Source organism: Jaculus jaculus, chromosome 5 (assembly GCF_020740685.1).
Source record: "Jaculus jaculus isolate mJacJac1 chromosome 5, mJacJac1.mat.Y.cur, whole genome shotgun sequence".
Lineage (NCBI taxonomy): Eukaryota > Metazoa > Chordata > Mammalia > Rodentia > Dipodidae > Jaculus > Jaculus jaculus.
The window spans coordinates 82,594,025-82,618,906 of record NC_059106.1 but is presented as its reverse complement, the minus strand read 5'-3'; the positions used below and the strand labels follow the sequence as shown (position 1 = coordinate 82,618,906).

At 46.2% G+C, this 24,882-nt stretch overlaps 1 protein-coding gene across 1 annotated transcript; it reads left to right on the top strand.

Annotated features, from left to right (window-relative positions):
- Positions 1–1,292: 1,292 nt before the first annotated feature.
- Mpl (MPL proto-oncogene, thrombopoietin receptor) lies at positions 1,293–19,170 on the top strand. Its single transcript, XM_004672487.2, has 12 exons — positions 1,293–1,371; positions 1,521–1,653; positions 1,919–2,097; positions 2,627–2,925; positions 3,720–3,882; positions 4,139–4,265; positions 9,640–9,821; positions 9,978–10,120; positions 13,104–13,263; positions 13,449–13,545; positions 17,662–17,749; positions 17,925–19,170. Exons 1-12 carry the CDS (start codon positions 1,293–1,295, stop codon positions 18,177–18,179), a joined length of 1,905 nt encoding a protein of 634 aa, XP_004672544.2. The 3' UTR covers positions 18,180–19,170.
- Positions 19,171–24,882: the final 5,712 nt, after the last annotated feature.

Genomic DNA, 24,882 nt, shown 5'->3' with positions numbered 1-24,882 from the left:
TACATTGTGAATTCCAGGTCAGCCTGGACTAGAGTGAGACCCTACCTTGAAAAACCAAAAAATATACATATAGATATAAATATTATTTAGAAGCCAGGCATGGTGGTAGGAGAATTGCGTTTGTGAGTTTGAGGCCAACCTGAGACTACTTAGTGAATTCCAGGTCAAACTGGGCTAGAGTGAAACCCTACCTCAAAAAAAAAAAAAAAAAAAAGCCAGGCGTGGTGGCACACATCTTTAATCCCAGCACTCAGGAGGCAGAGGTAGGAGGATTGCCATGAGTTCGAGGTCACCCTGAGACTACACAGTGAATTCCAGGACAGCCTGGGCCAGAGTGAGTCCCTACCTCATAAAAAAAAAAAAAAACTATATATATATATATATATGGAAAGAAAGAAGCAGCTATATAGCAAGAGTGAGAGAATGGGTGCTCCAAGGACTCTAGCCACTGCAAAGGAACTCTAGACACATGTGCCACTTTGTATATCTGGCTTATGTGGGTCCTGGGGAATCGAACCTGGGTTCTTAGGCTTCGCAGGCCAGCACCTTAATTGCTAAGCTGTCTCTCCAGCCCAGTGCTTAAGTTCTGAAGGCTCATGTCCTGAGCCTTATGTCTTAGTAGGTATGTGGTCTTGAGCAAAGCTTTAACTTCTCTGCATCTCAGTTCCCTCCTTTTTATAATACAAATAATAAGACTATCTAGACTGACTGAGCCAAAGAGTACAAAGTGCTTAACACACACTTCTTTTTTTTTTTTTTTTTTTATAACACACACTTCTTGCTTAAGTGATGTTCTTGGTGATGTAGGTCTACAATAGTACACACACACACACAGGTTTATTCTTCTTTTATTTATTTATTTGTTTGGTTTTCAAGGTAGGGTCTCACTCTAGTCCAGGCTGACCTGGAATTCACAATGTAATCTCTGGATGGCCTCGAACTCATGGTGATCCTCCTACCGCTGCCTCCTCCTGAGTTCTGAGATTAAAAGCATGTGCCACCATGCCCGGCCACAGCTTTTTTGTTCTTTTAGTGCACAAATATATACCTTCCCATCTCCTTCCCACCAAAAGGCTGGTGTCCTCTCTTTCAAATTCCTTTACTCTCTCACCCACTCCCCCTTGCCTGGCCCCTGGCCCCAGTGTGGTCTGGATGGGCCCCAGAGGGGCAGGGACAAGGACAGGACGTGGGGCTGTATCTGACAGGAACCTGAGGGGCTGGCCTGGGAGGGGATTGGGGCCCGGCTTCCTGAAGGGAGGATGGGCTAGGGCAGGCACACAGTACTGGAGAAGATGCCCTCCTGGGCCCTCTGCATGCTAACCTCCTGCCTCTTCCTGGCTCCTCCAAACCTGGCACAAGTCATCAGCCAAGGTGAGGTGTGTAGAGGGTGGAAATTACCTGTGTCCAGGAAAAGGGAGTCCTGGAGGGGAGAGAGGGTAAGAGGCTTCCTCTGGTCCCCTACTGTTGCCTACAAGCATGGCTGGGAGGACCCAGAGCCTGGCTCATCAACTGTCTCTCAGATGTCTTCTGGCTGGCCTCAGATGCAGAACCCCTGAACTGTTTCTCCCAAACATTTGAAGACCTCACTTGCTTCTGGGATGAGGAAGAGACAGCACCCAATGAAGTATACCAGCTGTTGTATGCCTACCCAGGGTAGGTTCTGGGCTGTGCCCTACTCCCTGTATATCTGGCCCTGCGCTTGGCTCAGTTGAGTCCCACTCTATTACTCCAAGTACATGCCCTAAGCTACTACGGTGCCAACAGTCCAGCCCAAGCCCCTACACAGCCCCAATCCCGCCTGCCCCGGGCAGCAGAAGAAAGTAGTGGGGATGGAAACGGAAGTTGGGCATGGGCTCAGTTTGGATTCCCAGGGCTAAACATGGTGATTGTGGAGGTAGGACTTCTCCTATGTCAACAGAGAGAAGCCTCGGGCCTGCCCCCTGAGTTCTCAGAGTGTGCCCCCCTTGGGAACCCGATACGTGTGCCAGTTTCCAGCCCAGGATGAAGTACGTCTCTTTTTTCCGCTGCACCTCTGGGTGAAGAATGTGTTCCTGAACCAGACTCTGACCCAGCGGGTGCTGTTTGTGGACAGTGTGGGTAAGGGTATCTCTGTCACAATGCCCTTTGACTTGGTGCCAACAGGCAAGCTCCTATCACACTTGCCAGGGGTCTTTCAGAATGATTTGTATGTCCTTCATTAGCAGACCCCCAGAGGCATCTCCACGCCCTCATCATCTCTCCCAGTATTGGCATCCAGAGCTAGAATGCTCCCACAAATCATTTCATACCAGGGCCACCCTTCTCCCCTCATTCACGTAGCCATTTACTCCTCCACTCAGCAGTTACAGAATGCCGATGGGTGCCAAATGGCAAGGACAGAGGTGAGGAGAGGTCCCCACCTTAAGGAATATGAAGTCTAACAAACCATCACACTACAGTAAAGTCACTGTGGTCATGAGCACCAAGGGCCTTCCTACCCTGCTCTCCCTTCCAGTGGAGCGAGGTCCTGGGCCTTGTTGAATGCAGAGCTGCTCCTGGTTCTGCCTCCAGCGCTCCTCTCTACAGTGCATGGGTGGACCCACAGACTGTGGCACTTACATGCTGACATGCTCTATCTTGCCCTCAGGCCTGCCAGCTCCCCCCAGCAACATCACAGCTGGGGGCGGGAGCCAGCCAGGGGAACTTCAGATCCACTGGAAGGCTCCCGCTCCTGAAATCAGTGATTTCCTGAGGCATGAACTCCGCTACGGTCCCGTGGATCCCAGCAACGCCACTGGATCCTCAGTCATGCAGCTGCTCTCCTCAGAAACCTGCTGCCCTGCTCAGCGGGCACTGGACGCAGCCCCGGCTCTGGACCGGTCTCCATGCGCTCAGCCAGCAGCACCCCAACATCACGAGCCACCGAGGACCTTCACAACTAGAGAAGTACTCCAACTTTTTTAGGCCCCACTTCCTCTCCTCAACTAATATTTCCCCAAGAAAGGACTAGTCATACTTTGAGATTTCTGGAAGGAGTCAGTATAGACTCTGACTAGGCCACAGGAGCCCTATTTATTTAGAAATCTCATCTCCCACTGTTTTTGTTTGTTTTGTTTTGTTGAGGTAGGGTCTCGTTCCAGCCCAGGGTGACCTAAAAATTCACTGTGGCCTCGAAGTCACAGCGATCCTCTTACCTCTGCCTCGCAAGTGCTGGGATTAAAGGTGTGTACCATACCCAACACTAACCACTTTGTTTTATTTTAAGTATTTTTAAATGCTTTGCTTATTTATTTGAGGGAGATAGAGAGGGATAGGGGAATTGAATATGGGCATGCCAGGGCCTCTTGCCACTGCACATGAACTCCAGAACACATGCTCCCCTTTGAGTCTGGCATTATGTAGGTACGGGGAAAATCAAACTCGAGTCAGGAGGCTTTGCAAGCAAGTGCTTTTAACTGCTTAGTCTTCTCACATGCCCTCCACTATTTTTTATTCCACTTTGGATTGTTCACCCGGACATAGCTGAGAGTTTTCAGGCCTCCACATTGATGAAGACCTCCCTAAATGACCCCGAACCCTGACACCTGAAACCCACCAACCCAGCCCCAAGTCTCTGTGTGTCTGTCCACTAAGGAGCCCAGCTTTGCACAGGGGTGTTGTAGGGCTTCGTATATTAGGGTCAGGGATGGTCTTGGCCCAGAGGCAGACCTTGGTTCTGGTACTAGGATTTCTCTCCCCAGGCTCCATCTCTGACAGTGAGAGGTGGAAGCTGCCTCATCTCTGGGCTCCAGCCTGGCAAGTCCTACTGGCTCCAGCTACGTAGTCAACCCGATGGAGTCTCCCTTCGTGGCTCCTGGGGATCCTGGTCCTTCCCCGTGACTGTGGACCTTCCGGGAGATGCAAGTGAGTCAGTAAAGGGATAAGGAAGTAAAGAGGAAGTTAAAAAGAGGCCTATACAGGTTTGGGTGGGAGAGGTAGGTGCTGAGAAATGTGGTCCTTCCTGATGACCTCAGACCTGCCCTTGCACAAGACAACTATGTTCAGAGAAAGGAGACAGGATAGGAGCACATGTTCCATCCTGTGTATGGAAATGACCTGGGGACTTTGCAGAGCAGGAGCCCATGGCTCTGATGGGGTTTACATACTCCTTTGACCTCAGTGGCAATTGGACTGCAGTGCTTTACCTTGGACCTAAAGAGTGTCATCTGCCAGTGGCAGCAACAGGACCACACCAGCTCTCAAGGCTTCTTCCACCACAGCCGAACACGGTGCTGCCCCAGAGCTGGGTAAGCGTGCGATGGCCGCTTGGGCGTGTTGCCGTGTGACGGGCACAAGCAAACCTACAGAAGGTCAGCGCTGCTGTGGGCCCTCTCCACTCTCCTTTATCCTAAAACCAAACAGCCTCCAAGTTCTATTTTTTATCCTCCCAATGAGTGGTTTTATCTTCTCAACCTCTGTCTATTCCTGCTGGGAATGCCTTAATCACATCACCGAGACCACTGAGAGAGCCGACAGTTCCATTCACCTCCAATGTATCCCCCATGCCACAGTCTCACATTTACTTACCAGTTACCACCAGTCTCTCTGTCCTAATATTATTCCCCATCCTGCACCACTTAGAATTTCCCCCAAAGCACTTATCTCTGAGTAGCATGTGCCTATGATACCCAATAGTCCCCTTGCCTAACCTATTTATAGTCGGAGCCTCGGTCTAAACACTGCCTTAGCCAAGAAGCATTCCCAGTCTAGGTTAGCTGCTCCTCCATGATGCTCCCAAGGCAGCCTGAGCACATCACAGAAAGGGGGCTGTTTGTTTTCCTGACTCTCCCATTGAAATGAGCGCTCCTTGAAGACTATTCCTCTATGCACTCATAGATCCTGGCACACACATCTCAATAGTTTGTTGAATAAGTGAGTCAACATACAAATACATAATGGTAATTTCAGTGATGATAAGTCACTAAGGGATTATAATCAGGAAGGAGATGATTCATTGGCTCAATAAACAACTATCATTGTGCTAAGTACTGAGGCTAGAGAGACAAATGAAATGGAAAAGGTGGGGCTGCAAGATTGCATAGTGGTTACAGACACTTACTTGTAAAGCCTGAAAATTTGGGTTCAATTCCCAGTACCCAGGTGCAACCAGATGCACAAAGTGGTACATGTCAGGTACATTTCATTTGAGTTCACTTGCAGTAGCAAAAGGCCCTGACATGCTCATACTCTTTCTTTCTCTCTCTCCTTGCAAACAAATAGATAAAATATTTAAAAATAAAATAAAATAGGCCAGGCATGGTGGCACAATCCTCTCAGGAGGTAGAGGTAGGAGGATTGCTTTGAGTTTGAGGCCACCCTGAGACTACATAGTGGATTACAGGTCAGCCTGGGCTAGAGGAAGACCCTACCTTAAAAAACCAAAATGATAACTAAAGGGTGGAGAAAGGAAGGGAGGAGGATACTTAATAGGTTGATATTGTATATATGTAATTACAATGATTGTAATGGGGAGGTAATATGATTGAGAATGGAATTTCAAACGGGAAAGTGTGGGGGTGGGAAGGGAGGGAATTACCATGGGATATATTTTATAATCATGGAAAATGTTAATAAAAATTAAAAAAAAAAAAAAAAAAAAAAAAACCAAAATGATAACAATAATAATTATATAATGAGGGTGGATTTCTGTCTTAATGGTTAAGACATTTGCCTGCAAAGCCTAAGGACCCAGGTTTGAGCCCCCAGAACCCATGTAAGTCAGATGCACATGGTGACACATGCATCTGGAGTTTATTCATGGTGGCTAGAGGCCCTGGTATGCCCATTCTCTCCCTCTTACTCACAAATAAGTAAGTAAATAAATAAAATATTTTTAAAATAAAATAAGCCGGGAGTCATGATCCATACCTTTAACCCCAGCACTCAGGAGGCAGAGGTAGGAGGATGGCCATGAGTTTGAAGCCTCCCTGAGACTACATAGTGAATTCCAGGTCAGCCTGAGCTAGAATGAGACCCTACCTCGAAAAAACAAAAAATACAATAAAATAAAATAGGGCTGGAGAGATGGTTTAGCACTTAAGGCACTTGTCTGCAAAGTCAAAGGACCCAAGTTCAATTCCTCAAGACCTATGTAAGTCAGATGCACAAGGTGGTGCATGCATCTGGAGTTCGTTTGCAGCAGCTAGAGGCCCTGGTACACCCATTCTCTCTGTGCCTCCTTCTATCTGCCTCTTTTTCTCTCACTCTCTCTCAAATAAATAAGTAAAAATAAATTTTAAAAATAAAATCCAACACTCCAGAAGCTGAGGTAGGAGGTCGCCATGAGTTCGAGGCCAGCCTGATACTAAATGAGACTAAACAATGAATTCCAGGTAAGCCTGGGCTAGAGATAGACTCTACCTTGAAAACCTGAAGAAAAAAAAAAGTAGTGACTAAACCCTGAGCTATATAATAAACTGTCTTCATGAAATAAATAAAATAAAATGGACAAGGTCTTAGGGCTGGGGATAAAGCTCCATGGTGTCATGGTATCATGCTTGCTTAGCATACATGAGGTCTTAGGTTCAATCCTCAATACAAAAATAAAATAAAATAAAATAAAATAAGGAAAAGATTACAACACTGTTGGGGTTTGTAGTTTAGGGGAGGGGTGAGTAATAAAAATAAAAGGAAAGATTATATGATAAGGATTGGGAACAGCTATGCTCAGGAAAACCTCACTAGGGGGGCTGAAGAGATGGCTCAGCAGTTAAAGGTTCTTGCTTGCAAATCCTGCTGGCCCAGGGTTCTGTTCCCCAATATCCATGGTGTATGCATCTATAGTTTGTTTGCAGTGATGAAAGGCCCTGGTGTGCCCATTCTCTCCCATCCTTACAAACAGATAGATGACAAGACAGATAGATGATAGAAAAGTATCACCAGGATGGTGACAGGTAAGTTGAGAGCTAAGTGGCAAGAAGTAATGAGTCATGTGATGCTTGAGAGTCAGAACAAACCAGAGCAAAGATGTGAGGCAAATGCAGAGAATCTGGGTGATAAACTGGCATGAGGTAAGAATCAGAAGTGAGGAAAAACTAAGCCAGAGAGTCCTGCAGGCCCTGGTATGAAGCTTGGGATTTATGTCAAGTGGGATGAGGAGCCACTGAAAGATTTCAAGCAGAAGAATGACATGTTGGAGACCTCAAAAAAAAAAAAAAAAGTGACGTGTTATATTTTTTTTAAAAATTTTATTATGTATTTGCAAGGAAGGAGTGAGGGAAGAACAGATGCTCCAGAGCCTCCAGCCATGTTTTACATTTTTAAAAGGTATTTTTTGAAGCTGAGGATAAAGCTTAGTGGTAAAGTATTTGACTAGCAAGTACAAAGCTCTGTGGTTCAATCCCCAGAACTCGAAAAATAAGTAACTCAGAAAAAGTTATATTTCTGGGCTGGAAAGATGGCTTAGCAGTTAAGATGCTTGCTGTGAAGCCTAAAGACCCAGATTCAATTCCCCAGTACCCACGTAAGCCAGATGCACAATGTGGCACATGTGTCTGGAAGGTTTGTTTGCAATAGCTGGAGGCCCTGGAGCACCAATTCTCTCTCTCTTTACCTGCCTCTCTCTCTCTCTCTCTCTCTCTCTCTCTCTCTCTCTCTCTCCCTCTCTCTCTCTCTCTCTCTCCCTTCCTCTCTCTCTTTCTCCCTCTCTCTCTCTCTCTCTCTCAAATAAATAAATTAATTTTTAAAAGGAAAATAACATATATTTCTTTTGAAATCATAGATGAGAGCTAAAAACAAGTTAACCAATTAGAAATCTGCCATAATCCAAGCAAGTTGTAATGGTGGTTTTACCTTATGTGGAAATGGAGACCATCAAGATAATTTTTTTTTTTTTTTTTTTTGAGGTAGGGTTTCACTCTAGCTCAGGGTGATCTGGAATTCACTATGCAGTCTCAGGGTGGCCTCGAACTCATAGTGATCCTCCTACCTCTGCCTCCCAAGTGCTGGGATTAAAGGCATGCACCACCATGCCAGGCCAAGATAAATTTTTGATATATTCTGAACATTATCAGATAAGTATTTGGGGATTCTGTGGTTTGTTTGTTTGTTTTTTTTTCTTCTCCAGGTAGGTTCTCACTTCTGCCTAGGCTGACCTGGAACTCACTGTATAGCTCTAGGCTGGCCTTGAATTCATAGTGATCCTCCTACTTTAGCCTCCCAAGTACACCACCACACCCAGCCTTTTAAAATTATTTATTTTTTATCATTTTACTTATTTATTTATTTATTAGAGACAGAGGGACAGACGGAGGGAAGGTGAGAGAGAATGGGCATACCAGGGCCTCTAGCCACTGCAAATAAACTCCAGATGCATGTGTCATGATGTGCATCTGGCTAACGTGGGACTCAGAGAATCGAACTTGGATCCTGAGGGTTCACAAGCAAGTGCCTTAATCATTAAGCCATCTCTCCAGCCCTATTCTTAATATTTATTTATTTGGGTTGGAGAGGAGGTAGTTATCATAGTTTATTGTCTATAATTATGGAAGTTGTCAATAATAAAGTTTAGAGCTAGGAGGATTGTCTTGAGTTCAAGGCCAGCCTGAGACTACATAGTGAATTCCAAGTCAGTATGGGCTAGAGCAAAACTCTACCTCAAAAAACAAAAAAAGAAAAAAAAAGTTTAAAAAGCCTGGCATGGTGGCACATGCCTCTTTTATTCCAGCACTTGGGAGGCAGTGGTAAGAAGATTACCATGAGTTCACAGCCACCCTGAGACTACATAGTGAATTCCAAGTCAGCCTGGGCTAGAGTGAGACCTTACCTCAGAAAAAAAAAAAAAAAAGTTTTAAAAAATTTATTTATGAGCCAGGCATGGTGGCGCACACCTTTAATCCTAGCACTTGGGAGGAGGCAGAGGTAGGAGGATTGCCGTGAGTTCAAGGCCAGCCTGAGAATACAGAGTGAATTCCAGGTCAGCCTGGGCTAGAGACCCTACCTTGAAAAACCACAAAAAAAAATTATTTATGTACTTATCTATTTGAGAGAGAGAGAGAGAGAATGGAAGCACCAAGGCCTCTAGTCTCTGCAAATGTACTCTAGATACATGCACACTTTGTACATCTGGCTTTACATGGGTAATGGAACCCAGGCCAGCGGGCTTTGCAACCAAGTGACTTTAACAACTGAACCATCTCTCCAGCACTACTAGTTCAGTATTTTGGGAAGCAAATTCTGGTAGTCATGTAAGAAGGCTGCTGAATGACAACAAATTTAAAAACATAACGATGTTTTTTTCTAGAAAGACAAAAGTTACTTAATCTCTGAAGCCATCTTGTAAGGTAGGTATAAACCCATTTTATAAATGGAAGGAAACCAGACCAGGGAAAAATCAATTTGCCCAACGTTATATGTTGCTAGGCCAAGACCTGAACTCAATAGACCATATTCCTTTTTTTTTTTTTTTCTTAGTTTTTGTGTCTCTTGAAATTAATTTTTAGGTCAGCATACAAAGCAGTGGCTTCATCATGTCACCATGCTATTTTCACATATCATATTAGCTCCCTCTGAAGGTCACGACATGTCCGGGAAAGCCCTGGAGGCCATGGTTTGTGTGTGAGGAGAATGGGGAGGAGCCTCTGGGGCAGGCCTGATTCAATGATCCTCTTGGGCTGCTCTTAGGGATCCCATCTGGGAGAAATGTGAAGAGGAGGAAGAAACAAACCAAGGAGAGCACCTCCCTCATTCCCGCTGCCACTTCAAGTCACATAACGACAGTGTTATTCACATCCTTGTAGAGGTGACCACAGCCCAAGGTGCTGTGCACAGCTATCTGGGCTCTCCTTTCTGGATCCACCAGGCTGGTAAGAACCTTCTTTCCTAGTCCTGCCACACTGTCCCTATCCTCACCAAATCTGACCAATATCATATGCCCACAACGATAGCTTCTGACTCAGGGCTCTGGTGGCACAATGCCTCGGGCACAGAGGCTTAAACCAGCCCTTGCTGAAATCCCGCAGTGCTCCTCCCCACCCCAAGCCTGCACTGGAGGGAGGTCTCCAGTGGGCAGCTGGAATTGGAGTGGCAGCACCCCTCATCCTGGGCAGCCCAAGAAACCTGCTATCAACTCCGATACACAGGAGAAGGTCATCAGGACTGGAAGGTACAGTGCAGCAATGAATGCCAGCAAACCACTGTACATTGAGTCCCTGAGGGTGACAGTGTCTCTTAATGGGACTGTGTCCATGTAGCCATATCTGGGCTTGTACAGATGTGTTTATGTTATTCCACTGGCATCTAAATCCCTCTTGGCACAGATACTACTGGCTACTCCACTTGAAATGCTCTCTTCCCAGCACTCAGGAAGCAAAGCTTAGGAGGATCACTGTGAGTTTGAGGCTAACCTGGGCTACAGTGAGACCCTACCTCAGAAAAAAAAAAAAATGCTCTCTTTCCATATTTAGTGGTACAGCACTTGCCTAGCATGCAGGAGGCCCTGGGTTTCATCCCTTGTGCAGCCTCCCCTCATTTTTCCCTACCTCTCTGCTGAACTTTCTCTTTTCCTGGCTCTTCCATTTTCATTCCTTAATAATAGGCTGCTCTTTCTGTGCCCCATCCTAGGCTCTGGAGAGCTATACATGTTTTCCCTAGGTTAGTGCTTCAATGACTATGCATTAACAATCCCAATTTTATAATTCCAACCACAATGTGGAAAAGAACCACAGGCAAAGCCAGATGTGGTTGCACACACCTTTAGTCTCAGAACTCAGGAGGCAGAGGTAGGAGGATCACTGTGAGTTCAAGACTAACCTGGAACTACAGGGTAAATTCCAGGTCAGCCTGGGCTATAATGAGACCCCACCTGGGGTGGTGGTAAAGAACCACAGGCAGATTGGTTGGCGAAATGGATAAAGCTGCCACACACACACACACATATTTTTTTTTCACTTTTTCTCCCATAAGCTGCTTTGGCGTGGTTCCTACACCGCCATCTTAGCCGGAAGTCCTTCTTAATATATTTTATTTATGTATTTGAGAGAAAGAGACAGAGAGAGAGAGAATGGGCAAACCAGGGCTTCCAGCTACTGCAAATGAATTCCAGACACATGTGCCACCTTGTACATCTGGCTTACATGGGTCCTGTAGAATCAAATCCAGATCCTTCGGCTTTGCAGGCAAACGCTATAACCGCTCTCCAGCACGTTTCTTATTTTCTTTTTAAAAATATTTTTATTTATTTATTTGAGAGAAACAGAATCAGACAGAGGGAGAGAGGAGAGAAAGACTATATATTTTATTATATTAATTAATTTACTTAATATATTTTATTTATGTATTTGAGAGAGAGAAAGAGAATAGGCATGCCAGAGCATCCAGCCACTGCAAATGAACTCCAGACACATGCGCCATCTTGTGCATCTGGTTTATGTGGATCCTGGGGAATCAAACCTAGGTCCTTTGGCTTTGCAGGCAAACACTGTAATTGCTAAGCCATCTCGCCAGCCCAAGTAACAAATATTTAAACACACAACATAATGCCTAGCATATACAAAGGTGCCTAATACACATTAAATATTCTGCCTATTCTTTCTTTCTTTGAGAGAAAGAAAAAGAGGTAGAGACAGAGAGAGAGAGAGAGAGAGAGCAAATGGGTATACCAGGGCCTCCAGCCACTGCAAACGAACTCCAGATGCATATGCCACCTTGTGCATCTGGTTCATATGGGTACTGGGGAATTGAACCTCAGTCCTTAGGCTTTTCAGACAAGCGCCTTAACCACTGAGCCATTACTCCAGTTCATCTGCTTATTGTCATTTAACAAATGTATATACCAATTTTTTACCTAAACAAGCTTACCACTGGACAGTTCAGATTCAGTGTATCCAAAACTAAGCTAAATTTCCTATCCCGTTTATTTTGTTTTGACCTAGGTGTAGCTTACATACAGTAATATGCACACACTTTAAATATAAAATTAATTTTAATGTATATACCGTCCATACATTCATTACCAAAATCTACATATAAAGTATCTCCAGTAGCCCAGAAGCTCCTTAGACCCCTACAGTCACCTTACCAAAGGTTAACCACTGTCTTTTAAAAAAAATATTTTAAAAAAATATTTTATTTATTTATTTGAGAGAGAGAAAGAGGCAGATATATATAGAGAGAGAAAGAGGGAATGGGCACACCAAGGATCTGTAGCCACTGCGGACGACCTCTGGCTTATGTAGGTCCTGGGGAATCTAATCTGGGTTCTTAAGCCTCTTAGGCAAGTGCCTTAACCTCTGGGCCATCTCTCCAGCCCCTTAAACACTGTCTTGACATTATCATTGATTCACTTGAGTGTAACCTTTAGAAAAATAGATCCATATACTTTTTCTACTTCAAACTTACTCCTCTCGCTATCTCTGATAGTGACACCTCCCAAAACCAAAGCCTGGAGTCATCCTGGACTCTCCTTCCTTTCTCTTCCCCTCCCCCATCATTAAGTTGAGCAATGCTAAACACTCTGGTGTTTGGTTTGTGCCGGCTGGGCAACCTTAGCCTTCTCCTTGACCATCTGTGCCTTGAACACACTGAACACAGTAAGATGCTTACTTGTGCTCTCATTGTGGCTTGCATGAATCAATTGTGATTGTTTGCCAGCCTCGTTAGATATGTGAAATCGTGTTTCGCTTTGTCTCCAGAACCTAGCCCAATGTTTGGCATGTCCTCCTAAGCAATTCATGAAATGCTAAGTGCGTAATAGCCTCCCTACTTGCTTGCGCAAATGATGCTTGTGCCCCGTGGCACCTAGCACAACTCCGGCAGCCTCCGCGGTACAGACACTAGCGGCACAGTCTGTGTTGTGTGGCTCTGAGTCTATGGAGAGCGCTCCACGGGGTCTTGTGCCAGGATGCAAAGCTCTGTGAGATGGGGGTCTAAGCGCCAGGGTGTGTGCTTTGGCGTATTTCTCAAGGCAGAAGAATGGGGCCCCTTCAGAGTTCTCCATCCTGCATGCTCATGCCAGCGATTGTCTTGGGGATCTCACACTACTCCGGCCAAATGGTAGGATTTAGGGCAAAAAGATCCAGGGCAGTCGAGTCAGGAGCCCCTCCCGCCCACCCGCCCACCGGCCGCACGCACGCTTCTACCCTGCACAGGTGCTGGAACCACCTCTCGGGGCTCAGGGAGGGACCCTGGAGCTGCGGCCCAGGTCTCGCTACCGCTTACAGCTGCGCTCCAGGCTGAACGGCCCCACGTATCAAGGCCCCTGGAGCGCCTGGTCTCAGGCGGCCAGGGTGGAGACAGCATCCGAGACCGGTGAGGAAGAGCCGGCCAAAGCCCGAGGGCGAGGGCGCGAGGGGCGGGGCGGGGCGGGGCGGGGCGGGGCGGGGCCGCTGGGCACGCGCGGGGAGTGCAGGGGGCGCGGCGCGGGACAGCTGGGTCTGGCGGGCTTTTCGGCGGGGCCGAGGGTCAGCCGACGTCAAGCCGTTTTCGTCCCCTAGCATGGATCTCCTTGGTGACCGCTCTGCTCCTGGTGTTGGGCCTCAGTGTCCTCCTGAGCCTGCTGTTGCTGAGGTGGCAGTTTCCTGCGCATTACAGGTAACGCCCCTGCCAAGAGGGAGACAGGGTGTGGACCAGGCGGAGCCAGTGGCCTTTCTGCAAGCATCCATCCTAGGGTCACTCGTTGACACCGCTGTCTGGACGGATCATCTGCAACTTTAGCTTCAGCTACTTACTGTATTCCTCCTCTGGAAGTGGCACCGTCTTTCACTAACTTGCCCTCTCCATCGGGCATCTCAAATGGTCTCATCGTCCTGGCTGCTCCTCTTGGTGACAAGGCTACTGTCCACCCTTTGACCCAAATCAGGCCACTCTAGCACCTCCCTCCCCATCCACCCCATCCAATCAGCTGTCAGATCAGGTGCTCCTACTCAGAAAACCTAGCTCAAAGACCTCCCTTCTGCCCCCACACACTACCTGTTGAAGCTGAGCCTCTTTTCCTCCAACCTAGCCTCACGTTGCCTTCCACCGTTTCTTTAAACTACACACATGAGCCTGTCACCTGCCCCCGGAATAGAGAACAGCAAACGGGAGTTTGCAAAGTCTGTCCTTGGCAGACACACCCTCTTCAGTTCTGTGTGATTTGCCAAACTTGCTGTCTTACTGCACAGGTTGGGCTGTTTGACTTCTCAGCGCCTTTGCACACAATGTTCCCTCTGCCTGAAATATCCTCTCTGGCTGACTGACTAATGCCCATTCATCTTTAAATAACTTTTCTCTACTCACTCTAAAGAAACATTCCCTCATTGGCTGCTTTGTGCTTCAATGCTGTTTTTCTGATTTAATTTATTTGGTGCTGGGGATGGAACCCAGAGTTCACATGTGCTAAGTACACACTCTATGGCTGAGCTACACCCCAGCCCTGCATTTATTTCTTTACATGTCTTTCCTATTATACCTTACTTGGCCATCTTTAAATCCTCGGTACAGAGTCTGCCAAGTAGCAAGCCCTTCAACAAATGCTAGTAATGAATGACTGGTATGTGGTGGCTGAGGAGAAACGTTATAAACATGAAGAATAAAAATCCATCCTAGGGCTGGAGAGATGGCTTAACGGTTAAGCGCTTGCCTGTGAAGCCTAAGGACCCCGGTTCAAGGCTCAGTTCCCCAGGACCCACATTAGCCAGATGCACAAGGGGGTGCATGCATCTGGAGTTCATTTGCAGTGGCTGGAGGCCCTGGCGCGCCCATTCCCTCTCTCTCTCTCTCTCTCTCTCTGTCTGCCTCTTTCTCTGTCGCTCTCAAATAAATAAATAAATAAGTAACAAAAAAAAAGTTGAAAAAAATCCATCCTACCCCCCCCAAAAAAAATCCACTCCAATTGGCAATATCTGCTGACTAGAAAGACCTAGCTCAGAAGTCTGCTCCTCCACATAATGTGTTCTGATGGTCCTAGGCTGGGTCAGTGCCTAATTCTGGCCAATTTTTGAACATACTTCTCTTAGAAAAAAATTTGAAGTACAGTCTCTTGTAGGCCAGACTGGCCTTGAATTCACTAGGTAGCTGAGGATGACCTTGAACTTCCAGTCCTTCTACCTCCACTTCCCAGGTTCTGGAATCACAGTCCTGTACCACCATGCTTGATTTTATGGGAGTGCTGAGGGTCAAAGTAGAGCATGCTAGACAAGTACTCTAACCACCTAAACTACATCCCTAGCCCTTTTGTTTTTGTGTGGGAGGCTGTGTTTTTTTCAAGGCAGGGTCTCACTCTAGCCCAAGCTAACCTGGAACTCAACTCTGTAGCCCCAGGCTGGCCTTGAACTCACAGTGATCCTCCTAACCTCAGCTTCCCAAGTATTACAATTGGTCAAATTTGTTTTCTTTTTGAAACAGGGTCTTAATCTGTAATCCAGGCTGGCCTGGAACAAGTGCTGGGCTACAGGTGTGCAACACCACACTGCTCTGAATTTTTAATCTGAAGTCCGCTCATGGCTTCTGTGTAAAGTAGCCACATCTGACAAACAAAAATTGAGGGAGGGGATGGAGAGATGGGTTAGCAGTTAAGGTGCTTGCCTGCAAGGCCAAATGACCAGATTCAGTTCCCAGGACCCATGGAAACCAGATGCACAAGGGTAAGCATGCATGTGGAGTTCGTTTGCAGCAGCTAGAGGCCCTGGTGCACCCATTCGCTCTCTTTCTCAAAGAAATAAAAAATAAAATTTTGGGATTTTTTTTTTTTTTTTTTGGTTTTTCGAGGAAGGGTCTCACTCTGGTCCAGGCTGTCCTGGAATTAACTATGTAGTCTCAGGGTGGCCTTGAACTCACAGCAATCCTCCTACCTCTGTCTCCCAAGTGCTGGGATTAAAGTTGCATGTGCCACCACGCCCGGCATTAATTTTTTTTTTTTTAAATTGGGGGAGAAGAAGTAGGTGGTGCTGCTGAATCAGGCATGTTGGGTTCTTTTCTCCAACCAGAAAGTCAATCCTCCTTTCCTAGGAAGATAGGGGTGAAGGTCATGGAAGGGGCAGACATGTTTGGCTGAAGTCCTCTAACATGGAAATGTGAGGTTAAAGAATTGGAGTTCTCTCATTACCCCCCCCCTCTGCTTGTAAATAAATAAATATTTAAAAATAAATAGAATTGAAGGTCTCCCCAATATACTTTTTAATTAGCTTTGTATATTTGACAGAAAGAGGCAGGTAGAGAGAGAGAGAGAGAGAATGGGCACACCAGGGCATGTAGCAGCTGCAAATGAACTCCACACGCATGTGCCACCTTTCATGGGTCCAAAGGACTCAAATCTGGGTCCTTTGGCTTTGGAGGCAAGTGCCTTAACCACTAAGCCATCTCTCCAGTGGCCCCTCCCTCTCATGCACTTTTTTTTTTTCAAATTTCATTTATTTGAAAGAAAGAGAAATAGGCAGGAAGAGAGTGAGAGAATGGTTGCACCAGGGTGCACCAGAGCCTCCAGCTGCTACAAATGAGCTCCAGCTGCATACGCCCCTGTGCATCGGGCTTATGTGGATCCTGGGGAATCAAACCTGGGTCCTTTGGCTTCGCAAGCACCTTAAACACTAAGCCATTTCTCCAGCCCCCCCAATACACTTTTATCTGTCTCTGCCTAGACAGTGACCCTCTACAGTAACTTAGTAAGAAACTTCACTGGTTTTCTTCATTCACTCAGTTTCTTAAGCACTTACTAAAGGCCCAGTAATGGAGCTCCAGAAATGAAAAAATTGACAAACCCTCAAGTTCTCACAGAGCTTGTGCTGCAGTGGGTTAAGAGAAAAACAAAATTGGGCTGGAGAGATGGCTTAGCAGTTAAGGCATTTGCCTGCAAAGCCAAAAGATCCCGGTTCAATTCTCCAGGACCTACATAAATCAGATGCACAAGGAGACACATGCATCTGGAGTTCGTTTGCAGTGGCTGGAGGCCCTGGCCCCCCGCCCATTCTCTCTCTCTCTCTCTCTCTCTCTCTCTCTCTCTCTCTCTCTCTCTCCCTATTTCTCTCTCTCAAACAAATAAACAATAATAAATTTAAAATTACAAAATATCTTTAGAGAAAAACAAAATATATGTACCATGGAGCAGAGAGGTATGGGGAAGGGAGATGCTACTGCTCTAGGCAGGGTGGTCATGGAAGCATCTCTGTCCGGATAGCATGTGAGCAGAGACCTAAATGAAGTGAGAAGTCAGTGGAGGGCTGGAGGATGGCTTAGTGGTTAAGGCATTTGCCTGCAAAGCCAAAGGACCCAGGTTCAAATCTCCAGGACCCACGTTAGCCAAATGCACAAGGGTGCACATGCGTCTGGAGATGATTTACAGTGGCTGGAGGCCCTGGTGCGCCCATTCTCTCTTTCTCTCTCTCTCTCTCTCTCTCTCTCTCTGTCAAATAAATAAATAAATAAATAAATAAATAAATAAAAGAAGAAGAAGTCAGTGGAGCATTCTAGACAGACAGGAAGCAAGTGTAAAGGCTCTAAAGCAGGATGCTTGAGAAAGCCTTGCACTACCCTTTGTAAGCTGCCCACTGGAAACTTCCTTCCTTCCTTACCTGTACTCTTCTACTTGACCTTACAACCTTGAGTATGGTCCTGTCTCTCCAAGCCTCATTCCTCTTCCACTCCTCATTGCCTCTTCCACTGAGCCACTTCAGTGCACTCCTCCTCCTTCCCAACTCATTCCCATAACTCTGACCCCCCCTTCTCTCCTAGGAGCCTGAGGCATGCCCTGTGGCCCTCACTTCCAGACCTGCACCGGGTCCTAGGCCAGTACCTTAGGGATACTGCAGCCCTCAGTCCAGTGAGTACACCCCTATCCCACTCTATCCACCACCACCACCCTTGTCCCTACAATACAACTTGTTCAATGTCTTTGCCTAGCAATGCCCCACCCCCAGATATTACCCCGAGCCCAATTCTCCTCCTCATGCCTCAGGATCTGCTGTAATCCAGCTCCTTTTGCCCATCTCTCCTAGCCCAAGGCCACAGTCACCGATCCCTATGAAGAAGTGGAACCCAGCCTCCTTGAAATCCTACCTAAGTCCTCAGAGAAGACTCCCTTGCCCTTGTGTTCCGCCCAGCCTCAGATGGACTACCGGGGATTGCAACCTTCTTGCCTGGGGACCATGCCCTTGTCTGTGTGCCCACCCAGGGCTGAGTCAGGGTCCTGCTGCACTACCCACATTGCCAACCACTCCTACCTACCACTAAGCTATTGGCAGCAGCCCTGAAAGCAGGCCCCTCTCTCCCATAGACCTAGACCTCTACCCCCAACGTCAGCACCTGAGACCTTACCTCCATCCCTCTCTGTCCACCTGGCTCATTAGGCTTCACAGCACAGATCTTTCCACACCACTACGCTGAGAAATCCAGGGCCCTCTCTCCACAGCCAGGTTCGCTTGACTAAGCTCCCTTGACCTTTACTTCTCTCTCCTCCTAAGAGCCAAATTCCTAGAAAAGAAGTTTCCACTTCCACCCTCACTGACTCTTCAGAGTGCTTCAGTGGTTCCCTGGGTGTGGTAGCAGGAGCCTTCTCCAACCTTGCAAATGAAACTGCTTGGTAGAGTTCACTTCCAGTGTTCTAATCGCAATATCCAATGGGATCTTGTTAATCATCAGTTGATTTGATCTCTCAGCATTTGTCACAGTTGACTGCTCATCTCTCCTTGAATTCTCTTCTACCTTGGCTCCCACAGCATCACCGTCTGTGTTGGTTCTGCTCCTGCCTCTGGGAGGCCACCAGCAGTTAAGGAGATGAACTCAGGAGCCATATCTGGGTTCCATTACTGTCTTCCATACTTGCTAGCTGTGTGACATCTTTAATCCCAGCACTCGGGAGGCAGAGGTAAGAGGACTGCTGTGAGTTCAAGGCCACCCTGATATTACATAATGAATTCCAGGTCAGCCTGGGCTAGAATAAGACCCTACCTTGGGGAAAAAAATAAAACACCTCAAGATAATCTAAAGCACAGTGCCAAAGAAATAGCCTATTCTTTTTCTTTCTCTCCCTCCCTCCCTCCCTCTTTCTTTCTTTCTTTCTTTCTTTCTTTCTTTCTTTCTTTCTTTCTTTCTTTCTTTCTTTCTTTCTTTCTTCCACAGAGCTAGGGTCAAACCCAGAACCTACCTTGTACATGCTAGGTACACATTTGACTACAGAACTGCATCCCCAGCTTCAAAACTGGAGGCCCAGGGTGCCCTCAAACTCACTGTCCTCCTACCTTAGCCTCCCAAATAGAGAAATCACAGGGATGTGCCACCATACCTGGGAAGACTCCATTGTTTTTTTTGTTTGTTTGTTTGTTTGTTTTGTGTTTTTTTTTTTTAACAGAATCTTACTCTAGCCCAAGTTAACTGGCTGACCTGGATTTCACTCTGAGGACAGGCTGGAGTTCACACAGGGATTCCCTTACCTCAGCCTCCAGAGTACCAGGATTAAAGGCATTTGCCACCATGTCCAGCACAATTTCATTCTTCATTCTTGTTTTGTTTTGAGGCAGGGTTTCTGTCTATCCTAGGCTGACCTGGAACTCTGTAGCCCCAGGCTGGCCTTGAACTCACAGTGATTCTCCTACCTCAGCCCTGGCTAAGACTTCATTCTTTTATTATATATCTATTTTTTGTTTTTCTCAAGGTGTAGTCTCACTCTATTTCAGGGTAACCTGGAACTTACTCTATAGTCCCAGGCTGGCCTGGCACTCACAGAAATCCTCCTAACCCTGCCTCCCAAGTGCTGGGACTAAAGGTGTGCACCAGCACCACCACACCCCATTTAAAACTTCATTCATTTTTGTTTGTTTTGTTTTCTCTTTTGAGGTAGGGTCTCACTCTAGCTCAGGCTGACTTGGGATTCTCTATGTAGTCTCAGGGTGGTCTCAAACTCTCAGTGATTCTCCTACCTCTGTCTGGGAATAAAGGCATGCACCACTATGCCTGGCTAAAACTTCATCCTGAACAGTTTCTCTAATCCCACCTGGTCTCACTCCCTTTACCATATGTGAGCCATTAGCAAGTTCTTGGCTCCAGCTCAGACTTCTACTATAGCGCCTGTGAGGCTTTGTGCAAGTAATGCAAGCAGCTGTTTGAGTGTCTGTCTCTGGCTATTAGGCTGTGAGTTTCCTGAGGGCCAGAGCTATGGTTTGTCCTTCCCCCCAGAACCTTGAATACTATCTTGTGCATAATAGGTTGTGGACCTTCAATAAATGTTTTCTAAGTGTGCAAAATCTTTCTGGTTGGTCTTGACTTAACCCCACACTAACTTCCCTTGTCTCGTCCTCTAAACCATCATACATAATGGCAAATGTAAGTAGAAACAACTCAGGTTGAGGTTTTGCTAGCTTCAAAAATACTCACTGTATTAGTCAGGATCTTGGCAGAGAAAGATGGTACACTCAAATTGGGTAATCTGACAGGCTTAATATAGGACATATTTGCAAAGGTGATGGTGAGATTTGGGGAAACTATCAAGGGAAAATGCAAGGCCACAGGACTAACAGCAAGGAGCTGGCACCAGCTAGAGACATGAAGGGCGACTGCCTGGCAGGAGTTTTGTGGCCTTTGGTTAGAGGGAGCAGGGGAATAAATAGCCCAAGCTCATGCTCCTCCTGTGCTAGCCCTGCGACCCTAGGAATAGAATTTTCTAATATAAACATGACTTGGGGACTAATTATGGGATAGTGTGTACCCTCTATTCTATTTGCCGCAAGTGGCCCCACTCCCTTCACCTCTTCCTCACTCTGTGGCCTGCACGTCTGATGTACATGGACTGCCTCAGTGGATTCCTTGGGTTCTGGTTTCTGTGTGGATTCCATGAATGGCAGGATACTGTATATTGAATTGTGTCTGTTGTCCGCAAAATTCAGAGTTTGAAGTCTCAAGCCCCAGTACCCTCAATGAAACCTTAATTTGGAAATAAGGTTATTACATATATAATTAATTAAAATGAGGTTATGGCTCCTGATCCAATATGACTAGTTCCCTTATAAAGAGGGAATTTTGGACAGAGACTGCAGAAGGAGAAAGCCAAGTGAAGAGGAAGGCAGAGGCTGGAGCGATACCACTGCAACCCAAGGAACACCAGAGATGACCTCAAACCATCAAAAGCAAGGGGAGAAGCCTGGAACAGATCCTTTCTCAGAGCTTGCCAAGGAAACAACCCTGCTGGCATTTTCATCTAACCTCTAGAAGTGTGAGACAGTAAGTTTTTGTCATTTAAACCACCTGGTTTTTGGTACTTCATTGTGGCAGCCCTAGCAAACTAATAAAGGAGTTTCATAGCCAGCTACACAGCTGAGCTCATAGGCTTCACAGTCTCCCTGGCCCATTCTTTCTGTAAGCACTTTTAATTTACCTACTTATCTATTTATTTATTTATTTTTGAGGTAAGGTCTCACTGTAATCTGCACCTCAGTCTGTAGCTCCAAGTTGGCCTTGTACTCACAGTGATTCTCCTACCTCAGCTGCAATTAAATATATGTACCACCACACCCTCCTGGGCTCCTGTAAACTCTTTATTTTATTTTTTAATTATTTTTTTATTAGCCGGGCATGGTGGTACACGCCTTTAATCCCAGCACTCGGGAGGCAGAGGTAGGAGAATCACCGTGAGTTCAAAGCCACCCTGAGACTCCATAGTGAATTCCAGGTCAGCCTGGGCTAGAGTGAGACCTTACCTTGAAAAAAAAAAAAAAAACTTATTTTTTTGTTGTATTTTTGAGGTAGGGTCTCACTCTAACTCATTCTGGTCTGGAATTTACTATGTAGTCTCAGGCTGGCCTCGAACTCACAGCAGTCCTTCTACCTCTGCCTCCTGAGTGCTTAAAGGTTTGCACCACCATGCCAGCCCAGGCTCCTTGTAAGCTCTTTGAAATGAATCCCAAGCATCCGCTTTCCTCGTCCTCCTCTCTCCAGCCACCAATAATTTGCTTCTCAAGTTATCAAACCTGACTGTATTAGATTCTTTTCTAGGACAAAATACTTGACAGAAAGCAGTTTAAGCAAGGAAGGGTTTATTCAGCTCATAGTTCCTGGTTACAGCCCATGATGGCAGGGAAGACATGGCAGTAGAGTTCCAGGCAGCTGCTCACGTTCAGACCACAGTGAGGAAGCAGGAAGTGACTGCTTGCTGCTCAGCCATTTTTCTCCTTTTCATGCCCATAGAGTGGTGCTGCCCACAGTTAGGGTGGGTCTTCCCACATCAATTAATTCGATTCTAAAAAATCCCTCACAGGGGCTGGAGAGATGGCTTAGCGGTTAAGCACTTGCCTGTGAAGCCTAAGGACCCCAGTTCGAGGCTCGGTTCCCCAGGTCCCACGTAAGCCAGATGCACAAGGGGGCACATGCGTCTGGAGTTCATTTGCAGAGGCTGGAAACCCTGGCGCCCCATTCTCTCTCTCCCCCTCTATCTGTCTTTCTGTGTCTGTTGCTCTCAAATAAATAAATAAATAAAATTTTAAACAAATACATTTGAAAAAAAATCCCTCACAGACATTTGCAGAAATTTCTTTTCTTTATTTAATTGACAACTTCCATGACTGTAAACAATATCCTATGGTAATTCCCTCTCTCCCTCCCATTTTCCCCTTTGAAATTCCATTCTCCATTATATCCCCTCCCCTTCTCAATCAGTCTCTTTTATTTTGATGTCATCATGTTTTCCTCCTATTATAATGTGTAGGTAGTGTCAGGCACTGTGAGGTCATGGATATCCAGGCCATTTTGTGTCTGGAGGAGCACGTTGTAAGGAGTCCTACTCTTCCTTTGGCTTGTTCATCCTTTCCTCCACCTCTTCCACAATAGACCCTGAGGCTTGGAAGGTGTGATAGAGATGTTTGAGTGCTGAGCACTCCTCTGTCACTTCTCAGCACCATGGTGCCTTCTGAAGTCATCCCAAGGTCACTGCCATCTGAAAAGAGAAGGTTCTCTAACCAAAAGTGAGAGTAACATTAATATATGGATATGAAGGTTAAGAAAAGTGCTGACCAGTTAAGGCATTTGCCAGCAAAGCCAAAGGACCCAGGTTTGATTCCTCAGTACCCGTGTAAAGCCAGATGCACAAGGTGGCGCATGCGTCTGGAGTTTGTGGGTGGTGGCAAGAGGCCCTGGCGCACCCATTCTCTCTCTCTCCTTCTATTTCTCCTTGAAAGTACATAATTTTTTAAAACCATATCAGTAAATTTATTGTTTCAAAAAAGTCTGGAGGAGCTGGAGAGATGGTTCAGTGGTTAAGGCACTTGCTTGCAAAACCTAACAACCTTGTTTGATTCCCAAGCACCCATGTAAAGCCAGATGCACAAGATGGTACATGTGTCAGGAGTTCATTTTCAGTGGCTGGAGGCCCTGGTGCACCCATTCTTTCTCTGTGTCTTCTGTCTGCTTGCAAATATATAAATAAAAATATTTTTAAAAAAGAAAAATGTGCCGGGTGTGGTGGTGCATGCCTTTAATCCCAGCACGCGGGAGGCAGAGGTAGGAGGATTGCCGTGAGTTCGAGGCCACCCTGAGACTACATAGTGAATTCCAGGTCAGCCTAAGCCAGAATGAGACCCTACCTTGAAAAACCAAAAAAAAAAAAAAAAAAAATGCTTACTGGGCAGTTTGGTGAGCATAGTATATACATTTAGCCAAACAGCAGTAGACAGTACAACCCTAGGGCTCATGACCACCCCTGTTGTAAGTTTTCAGTATTCCCTCCCATGGAGCAGTCCTCCAGTCAAATTAGAGGGCAGTTGGTTTCCTCTGTGATAGACATGCCACTATTGCACCTGTTGGCTCATTTGGCCTGGCTGACCAAATATAAGGCTTGCAGTGTTCACTGTTAAGTATCTTCACTGGTGATTTCTCTCTCTTCCCATTGAACTGCATGCAGTGTGGCTTCTTCCAACTTTCTGTCAGCTGGTCTACATGGAGGAGGTTTTCCAGCAGGATTTCTCAGTGACCTTGCAGCCCAAGTATGTGGAGTCTTCAGCAATAGGGTCTTATCATCTATTCCTGGTGGGAAACCAAGGGCCTCTACAATGGCCTGTAATGTTTTGGGGGAATCAGGAACCTCCCTGGCCAACAACTCACTGGAAGGTATCCCATCCCTGGCATTGAAAATTTTCTAATAACAATCTATGGCTCCTGAGTGTTCCATTGTCTTTAATCCCAGCACTCGGGAGGTAGAGGTAGGAGGACTGCCATGAGTTCAAGGCCACCCTGAGACTCCATAGTGAATTCAGGTCAGCCTGGGCTAGAGTGAGACTCTACCTCGAAAAACAAAAGATAGATAGATAGATAGATAGATAGATAGATAGATAGATAGATAGATAGATAGATAGATTTCCATACGACTTACATATATCCTCTTAGATTTTGTTTTGCTTTTGTTTTTCGAGGTAGGGTCTTTCTCTGGCCCAGGCTGACCTGGGATTCACATGTAGTCTCAGTGTGGCCTTGAACTCACAGCAATCCTCCTACCTCTGCCTCCCAAGTGCTGGGATTAAAGGCGTGTGCCACCACGCCCAGCTCTTCCTCTTTTTTTGATTAGCCCTCCTTCTGCCTTTCCTTTACTCAATCTCTTCCCCTGACCAGAAATTTCTTTTTATGGTGGCTCTAAATCCTGTCAAGTTGTCAAGCAGATATTAAACATGAAATTAGGGCTGGAAAATGGTTTACCAGTTAAGGCACTTGCCTGTGAAAATTAAGGACCCAGGTTCAATTCCCCAGGACCCACATAAGCCAAATGCACAAGGCGGTGCATTCTTCTGGAGTTTGCTTGCAGTGGCTAGAGGCCCTTGTGCACCCACCCATTCTCTCTCTCTCCATCTTTCTCTCTCTCTCAAATAAATTTTTTTTTTGATGAATCAATAAGTTTATTGGGGGTGTCACTTACAGAGCATATAGGAACATAGGGCCCCCAAAACAGCAGCTTGAAGGAGATTCCTGTCAAAATTACTC